Below are 9,051 nucleotides of genomic sequence, written 5' to 3' on the forward strand. Positions count from 1 at the left end.
GGCTGAGCGATAGCGGCGGTAGTTGCCGAAGCGAAGTTCACCCCCCCGGCGCCCACGGACGTCTCGTATTAGTCTGCCCCCCACACCCCCCTTAGAAATCTAAAGATGGAAACAAGAGCGTGTGTCGTTGACCACAAGTTCGTCACCACACCATGGCTACATCGGGATTATTGTTTCGCCACTGAGAATATCGCAAGAAGAAACGAAGCGCGAGATGAGTTCATCTGGAGCTGACAGACCGAGGTTGCTGGCTGGGCATTGGCTTAGAAGAAGACATGGCAACTCGAGCCGAGCGAGGCAAATCGAGATGCCCTCATATATCTGGGTGAGCAAATCTATCAGCGGGATATCCAGGCCTTGGATGTTATCGCCGGTGATCTGTTTTCGGCATTGCCATCGTCCACCATGGTGCTGTTCAGTTATCTCAAGCTCGCAGCCCTTGCAGTGGCACTGGCCCCCCATCTTTCAAAAGCCCACCTCTTGCATCGTCCTGAAGATGCTTCTTCAGAAAAGATCACGGGCAGCCATGATCACCTCGGATTTCGTTCAGAAACAGAGGACCACCATCTGGTCAAGAGGAAGCACCCAAACCTGAGCCCAGACTACCCGCTCATGTTCCAAGTCCCACTTCCTATCCCTCCTCTGAAGCAACCCACCCGGTAAGTCCCCGCGCTGCCATCTGGTCTCGGTCTCTACCATCGGACTGACACCTCCCAGAATTGTTAAAGTCCCCGCTCTGTCCAACATGACCTCCCCGTTCTCGAACCTTACCAATGCCAACACCATGATTCCCAGGTTTGTGCATTACTACGAGATTGAGATCAAGCCCTTCCAGCATTCCATCTACCCGGACCTCAGTCCCGCCAATCTTGTCGGCTACGATGGCATCTCTCCCGGTCCCACCATCATGGTGCCACGAGGGACCGAGTCCGTCGTTCGCTTCGTCAACAACGCCCACGCCAACAGCTCCGTTCACCTCCACGGATCCTATTCTCGCGCTCCCTTTGATGGTTGGGCAGAGGACACCACCGCCCCTGGGGAGTACAAGGACTATTACTTCCCGAACCGGCAGTCGGGCAGGATGATGTGGTATCACGACCACGCAGTGCACATTGTTTGTTCCTTTCCATCTTGCAAGTTCCAAGTCATGGCACGCTAACCCATACGAAAACCGCAGACAGCAGAGAACGCCTACATGGGCCAAGCAGGCGTGTATCTCGTCCGGGACCCAGCAGAAGATGCCCTCAACCTCCCTTCCGGCTATGGCGAATACGACATCCCCCTCGTCCTCGCAGCCAAACAGTACAACCTCGACGGGACACTGTTCTCCACTGTCGGGGAGAGAATCAGCCTCTGGGGTGATGTCATCCACGTCAACGGGCAGCCGTGGCCCTTTCTGAACGTCGAGCCACGCAAGTACCGGTTCCGGTTCCTCAACGCGGCCGTGTCAAGATCGTTCTCGCTATACTTTGTCAAGACAAGCAATGCCGGCGGGCTCAACGCCAAACTTCCCTTCAAGGTCATTGCGAGCGATTCGGGGCTGTTGGAGAAGCCAGTTCAGACTTCGTACATGGTTTGTCTCCTCCCAGTCTCTTTGCTTCCCTGAAATGGTAGCTAACCAGTTGATCGCCAGTACATCTCCATGGCCGAGCGCTATGAAATCGTTTTCGACTTCTCCTCCCACGCCGGACAGACCATCGAGCTCCGCAACTTTGCCAAAGCCGGCGGCGCCGGGGTCGAGGACGACTACCAAGACACAGACAAGGTAATGCGCTTTGTGGTTTCCAATACCACTGCCAGCGCCGACACCTCCGTTGTCCCTGCCCAACTACGCACCGTTCCGTTTCCCCGTCCCAAGACAAGGAGAAAGATTGACCAGCACTTCAAGTTCCACCGCGCCAACGGTCAATGGCTCATCAATGGCGTTGGCTTCGCGGAGGCCAACAACCGTATCCTTGCCAATGTCCCCCGCGGCACGGTTGAGATCTGGGAGTTGGAGAACACTACCGATGGCTGGTCTCACCCAATTCACGTGCATTTGGTGGACTTTCGGGTTATCTGGCGTCGACGGGAGGGTAGGCGCGTGGAGAAATACGAAAGTGAGGGACTCAAGGATGTCGTATGGCTTGGGAGAGAGGAAACGGTGCTGGTGGAGGCTCATTACGCTCCCTGGGACGGCGTGTACATGTTCCATTGCCACAACCTCATCCACGAGGACGACGATATGATGGCCGCATTCAATGTTACTGCGTTGCCTGACTTTGGGTACAACAACTTCTCTGCCAAGTTCTTGGATCCCATGGAGCCGAGGTGGAGGGCAAAGCCATTTGCCATGGCAGACTTTACCGCACGGACAGGGCCATTCTCAGGGGCGGCGATTGACCAAAAGGTGAAAGACTTTGCTGCGTCGGACGCCTATAGGCATGCCGACGAGATCATGGATGGCTTGGATCAATACTGGAGGACCGCCAGCCAGCCTGTTCGGAGCACAAGTACACGATCATCTGCAACCAATACCCGATCGACCTCGAGCACAGGGACGCGAACCACTACTACATCTAGGGCAACGACGACATCGAGGGCAACAACATCAACGCCAACAACTCGAAATTTAAGCACCCGGCTTCAAGCAACCACTCGTTCATTCATTACAAAATCATGGGACAGTTCGGCAACACAGTCGACACTGCCGCCGCGTTTAACGTCTAGGCCGCTGTCAAGTTCTCGTCCGCCATCCACAGTAACACTGTTCTAGGTAGCCAGATGACACTACGTGTATCCGGACAAGGAGGTTTTGCAGGTCTCTCCATGTATTGACCTGTTTCGCTTTCTTCATCTATATATTCATTCCAGTACTATTCAGTTATGTTTCATTTTCAATGCCAGAATCATTACAGAAAATCACGATCGTCACCAACACCGTTGATGCCTCTGTTAAGTGCCTGTTAAATTTGGAGTTAACAACCCAGTTGATCTAATAATCGTTCCCGTCACCCGCGTGTTAGTTACACTCTCATTCAATATGGGCCCATACCGAACACCTACAACCCGGCCGAACCCTACCAACTCCGCCTCACGTGATCTGCGCTCGCGGGGTGTAAGGGGTCCTATATCATGTTAGCGATAGTCCAATGCTTCTGACATAAGCGAGACTTCTTTTTCACCTCCGAGCCCTCAGCCGGAAGCTCCTTCTAGAGACACATGTGAGCTAACGCCGTTTAGAGATCTACAGTAAAGACAAGAACTTACGAGCAAGTCCTCAAGTCTAGCCTCTTGCGCAAGAGATTAGAAAGCTCGCGACACATCTCTCTTTAAAAAGGGGATCGGAATCACCTTGGCCTCGCTCATTTTCTTCTCATGGGCCTGTAATATACTTAGCACGCCGGTCAAAGCTCGTATGATGTAAAGCTTCCATACCTCGGTGGCGTTCCACACAAGGCTACATACACAACGAAGTCTAATCAGCAGCTTATATGCATGGCAGCGGGTTTCCATGATGATAACACATGCGATAATTTCCTCCTTTTTTTCCTATTGCCGATATCAGCCTCGATAGAAAATGGTCTATTCAAACAGGGCAAAACCTCCGGGAACGAGCTCGGAATAGTGCTAAAAACCGGTCAATTGATCACTACAATGTTGGAGACATTGGAAAAGATCCCGTATACAGAATTTGCATTGATTGAGCTGGACCGAGCAGATCCGTTCATACGTGAGAATGGCCATCAGCCACTCGTCCAGTCCTAACAAACCCCCATAAAATCAAAGCTTACATTGGCCCGGCTCGTCAGTAAACTGTTAAAGCAAAGTCAGCTCATGTCAATCCTCGCGTGTTCCATGGAATAAACATACCTCCATTCTGCGGCGTTCGTTCTATATGGATTTTTAGCCAACCTATATCGCCGGAAATATGTCCAATGCTCGACACACCCCGATTTCAAGGACCAAGTTCTTCAAAGAACTCAAGTCAGTCTCTCCATCCTAGCTTTATCCCAGCTTTTCTTCTCCAAGTCGTTTGATCACGGCGATTTCCTCGTTCACACGAGGGGTTTTTCTTTTTTGGGTTTTCCGTCCGTTTCTGCAGCGAGCGGTGTCAGAAGCATTTCAAAACGATCCTCGCGTCGTTCGCAAGCGTGTAGGCGGTCATCCAAGCTTATCAAAATCCCATTTGGAAACGGCATGCCTGAATATTTCCGAACTATAAGCGGCATTAGCAACCATCCAAGCATGTCAAAATCTCATTCAAAGGCGCAACATACTTGTGGATTTTGGGACTGTGAGCGAGGAAGAAAACATCCAAACATTGTCAGATTCAAGACCTCTACTTCATGATGGGACAGTCTGTGCACACAGCTGGTTAGCAAAGTCATCAAGCTTGATGGAAAAGGGGGAAGGTGCGTTCGAGCTTTTCTTAATGAGTCTGTCTTGTTCCCCATCACACAACACTTTTAACTGGATAAACATACAAATCTACTGAGCTATATGACCTGTCTTGTTAGAAGGTTACTGAATCTCATCATTCCTTTCCAGAGTTATGGAAAGACATGATGACAAGTCTTACAAAAGAAAGGCTGACCTCTTCATACAGAGACTGGGGTATATATATGTTTTTTGCTGACCGTGGTCTTGCCACACCTACACAACTCACAGTTATAAGAAGCCGTTAGTGAAAGCATAAGAAGATTGGGCACCCTGAAGATGGGAGTTCATTATTATACGGGGGTGGAAGGACTCCTTGTGGTAAGGAGGAAGGCATGATGAGCCGTACATGACGGAGCTGGTGACTGTTCACAAGGCCTGAAATTTCATTTGCGTGGCCTCCTACTCGCACGCCTCGTCACCAGAGATGACAGCAAACTACACTCTCCACACATATCAGCCACATACGACTATTGTTCATAGGTTAGGTATAGCATCTCAACCAAGAGCAAAAAGCATCAAAAATATCTCCCTTGCTCTTGAACCCAAGCTCAAGCGAACACGACGATCCACCCAGGGCTCGAACCTGGAACCTCCTGATTCGTAGTCAGACGCGCTTCCAATTACGCCAGCAGACCTTGCTGTGATGGTGTTTGCCTCCAGGATAGAGGCTTCAAGTTTGACATGCAGAATTTGTGCGTGGGTGTTCCTTGTTGATATCAACCCTGGAGCGAGTGGGGCCACCACCGAATCATGGGCTGGGGTTTCCAAGTAGGGAAAAACAGCCCAGATGACAGTAGACTTCAGAGCTCAAGCAGTCAGGAAGAATGCCTTCTCGGCACGGGTTTGGCCTGGGTAGGAAGATATTGGAGATAAGGGACTGCCATCAACCCTAACCCCCAATTCCAAGCCGCACCCTCCACGTTGCACCCTCCACGATTCAGTTCTGGCAAAGATCGCCCAAACGCTGTGTGTGACAGCAACGTCAAGATAAGGTTGCAGGTGTCAATGCCAATCAAGAAGGGTTACTGGTGTATTGGTGGTTGCATGGGAGGACGTCGTGCAGGCGATCTGTGTTCTGTTATCAGGTCCTTTCAGGGTAGTTGATGATGGGGACATCAGTGTGCCCGTGGCACCATGACCGTCAGCACGGAGGAGTGGTTTCGTGGGATTTCTGGGGGAATGTTATCCACGCCTTGGGGAAGACAATGCTCGGAACCGCCGGGTCTAGAATAAAAACAAGACAAAAATAAAAGACGGCGGCAAACTGCGCCCTGCTTTGCCATGTGGTAAAATGACAAATGCCAAAGTCGGGACTCGTCGACATGTTGACGGGAGTTCAGCAGAGCCCCACTGCGATGCTACAGTGGGTTCCGAGAGGAACGGGTGTTTCCGCCGCGGAGATGCAATTGTTACTGGCAACTGCTGACTCGGCCTTCCTGTTAGCAATAGTGAGCTGATCCAGCTGATCGAGCCTCGAATGTCCACACGAGGGATATTGCAGGAATTGCCCAGCCGGGAGAATTGTTTTGCAACTCGCAAGAAAAAACGGTCTTGTTGGAGTATCGGCCCTCGGAGATGCGCTTGTCAATGTCGATCGTACGGCACTCGGTATCGTACCACACCCCTAGGCGAGACCAAGAAAGCTCTGCGCAATGGCTGCGAAAGTGAAGGAAGGCAAGGGATTTCGGGCGGAAATAGGATGACAGAAAGGTAGAGAGAACAACAGGATGTAGAGAAGGATAAATACCCTTCCATGGTCCAAGGAAAACAATCTCAGTATCCCAAACCATCAACTCTAGAGTGGACCAGAGTCGCAACGCATATCCCCAGATTTCCCCAGTTCCCCACTTGAGCCGATCGTTGGGAATCTGAGACGCTACACTTGTCAAGACTTTTAACTTCAGTCTCCCCTTCCAATAGCCACTCATCAAGCTTTGCCAAGTCAGATAGACCACTGGATATCCTTCACCATGGCAGCCATCACCCCCGAGCAGATCGCCATTGTCAAGGCGACAGCGCCAGTCCTCAAAGAACACGGCGTAACCATCACCACCACCTTCTACAACAACCTCATTGGAGATGTTCCAGCACTTCACAACTTTTTCAGCACCACCAGCCAAACAACAGGTCGACAGCCACGAGCACTTGCCGGCGCTGTTCTGGCTTATGCGACGTATATTGACGACCTCCCCAAGCTGACACATGCCGTGGAACGCATCGCCCACAAGCATGTTTCCCTCCAAGTAACCCCTGAGCAATACGACATCGTCGGAAAGTACCTGATCCAAGCCATCGGTCAAGTCCTCGGTGACGCAGCCACCGCCGATATCGTCGACGCCTGGATTGCCGCCTATGGTGTCCTTGCCCAGGTCTTCATCAATCGCGAAGGCGAGATGTACAAGTCGAACGCCGCCGACGGCTGGGTTGGCTGGCGCAAGTTCCGCATCACCCAGAAGGTACCAGAGAGCAGCACCATCACGAGCTTCTATCTCGCCCCCAGCGATGGGGCCACGCCACTACCCAAGTACATGCCGGGTCAGTACGTCAGCTTGCAGGTGCCGGTGCCCGAGCTTGGGTACCTGCAGAGCAGACAGTACAGCCTGAGCGAAGCCCCGAGAAAGGGAGAGTACTACCGCATCAGCGTCAAGCGAGAGGAGGCCCTCGAGCCGAGCGCCCCTGCCCTTGTTTCCAACATGTTGCACGACCAGTACGCCGTGGGCGACGAGGTCGAGCTGTCGCATCCACAGGGCGAGTTCTTTGTGGACCCCCAGGACGCAAGCAAGGAGGGTGTCCCGGTCGTTTTGGTATCCGCCGGCGTTGGTGCGACACCGCTCAAGGCCATCCTTGACAGCCTCGTGTCTGCGGGGTCCAAGAGACCAGCATCATGGATCCATTCATCACGATCGAGCGCGGCACAGCCGTTTGCTGACGATATCCGGCGTATCTGTCGCGAGAACGAGAACGTGTCGGCCAATGTGTTCCTGCGCACGCTTGGCCCTGAGGACCGCGCTGGGGTACACTACGAGTTTGGAGACATGCGGCTGGATCTGGCAAAGTTGGACAAGGAGCGCGGTTTGTTCCTGGGTGACTCTCGAGCCGAGTACTACATTTGTGGTCCCGAGGCATTCATGATCGATGTTCGCCGCACATTGGTCGAGCAGGGTGTCGACAGGTCGAGGATATTCCTAGAGCTCTTTGCGACGGGTGATGTCAGCGACGAGGAAGCAAAATGGTGAACGATTGGGATGGGAATTAGGTAGAGCGTATTGTAGCATATGGAGTACTCACCTCGAGAATAAGAACATCTTCTGACACCTAGATTGGATGCGCGTAGCCGTTGACAGGTTGATGGTTGATGCTAGACTCACACAACTTTCGAAGACGACATAGGTGTAGGTGACAACCTGGACCATGGACGTGCTGAAGCAAGCCACGGCATGGTGCCCCTGCGTTGTAGGTGCTGAAGCCCCACTATAAATGGCGTTCGGGTGGCTGAGAGCCATGGCAGCAGTGGCAATTTGGGCTTGGAGGCCCTTAACGATGTCTTCAACATCTTGTTGTTTCTGATACATTGCAGACCACGTCAGCTCCCACCTCCAATTCCACGGCATAAGACTTCTTGATTTCAAATCAAGAGTTTGAAGCCATACGACATATTTCACCTGCGCGTTATTTCCGCGCCCCTTTTTTGGTCGTGCTATGCTCGGCTCCTGTTTCCATCGCACAGAAACCCAATTGAAGTTCCAGCATGCCAGAAGCCTCCTCGCCCAGCACCCCCGCTGTTGCTATACACGACGCCATTCATCGTTGCCTCGGAACCGCTATTTAACCCGAGTAGTGAGGGGATTAGCATCTCTCACGGGATGTCTTGTGCCTCCTGACTCTCAGCTGTGAAAAACCGGGCCGAGTCCTGTCAGGAGGACTGTTCCCTGCAAACAGCCAGTGTTGAAGCTCTTGGAAGGTTGCGCGAGGAGTTGCTGGCTGAGACCTCGGTAGAAGCATGTCGAAGATGGCACTTTCTGATCTTGACTGATCCTGGCAGACGTCAAGCTGAATGCTTTAAGGGCGAATCTGGAACCAGAATCCCTTTGCCCCCAGGTCACACAGCGTTGAGATTTGCGTGTAACATTGCCAAGCTCCTTTGTGCGGGCCGAACCGAGCTGGCGGGTTCGATCGCCTCTGCAAGCCACGACATCTCTTTGTGTTCTTTGCTTCTGCCAGTTCATAGGCTTATGTGGGCTACTAATACCTCCAACCAAGTGCCCGGTGGACTGTGGTGTGGTTAATGGCCATAAGTCTTGATATATCTGTATATTGTCCGAACTAATAAGGAACGTTTGTGGGGATGAGTCCCGAATCTCCGGTGTGTTTTTCTCGAACATATTACGGAGGACGCGTGGGATTTCTTCCGGCCGAAACGATTGAGCGTGCTTCAGTTGCAGCCCCGGCCGGAGCTTCATTCACGTAAGCGTCTTCCAGTACTGCTGATCCTTCACAACTAACCAGCCGTTATCCTGTCCCGCTCGTCCATCATGTCACCTTATCACAGCCGGCATCTTGATACGATGGCTCGAATGCTAAAATGCCATGTTCGGTTGTATTTCGGTGGCCGGCTTCCCCGTCTTTGCC

At 52.3% G+C, this 9,051-nt stretch overlaps 2 protein-coding genes and 1 non-coding gene across 3 annotated transcripts; all 3 read left to right on the top strand.

Moving 5' to 3' along the window:
• Positions 1-31: 31 nt before the first annotated feature.
• QC762_501710 (uncharacterized protein) lies at positions 32-2,910 on the top strand. Its single transcript, XM_062890590.1, has 4 exons — positions 32-659; positions 718-1,114; positions 1,178-1,573; positions 1,634-2,910. Exons 1-4 carry the CDS (start codon positions 406-408, stop codon positions 2,753-2,755), a joined length of 2,169 nt encoding a protein of 722 aa, XP_062741581.1. The 5' UTR covers positions 32-405; the 3' UTR covers positions 2,756-2,910.
• A 2,074-nt stretch (positions 2,911-4,984) lies between these two features.
• Positions 4,985-5,057, top strand: QC762_0074880. The gene has a single exon. It is a non-coding gene; the product is annotated as a tRNA-Arg (tRNA).
• Positions 5,058-6,392: 1,335 nt separating this feature from the next.
• Positions 6,393-7,658, top strand: QC762_501700 (uncharacterized protein; the record flags this gene model as incomplete). The annotated part of the gene is made up of 1 exon (XM_062890589.1): positions 6,393-7,658. The coding sequence occupies one exon, from the start codon at positions 6,393-6,395 to the stop codon at positions 7,656-7,658; it is 1,266 nt and encodes a 421-aa protein (XP_062741582.1).
• Between the last annotated feature and the right edge of the window lie 1,393 nt (positions 7,659-9,051).

This window comes from Podospora pseudocomata, chromosome 5, assembly GCF_035222375.1.
Source record: "Podospora pseudocomata strain CBS 415.72m chromosome 5, whole genome shotgun sequence".
NCBI lineage: Eukaryota > Fungi > Ascomycota > Sordariomycetes > Sordariales > Podosporaceae > Podospora > Podospora pseudocomata.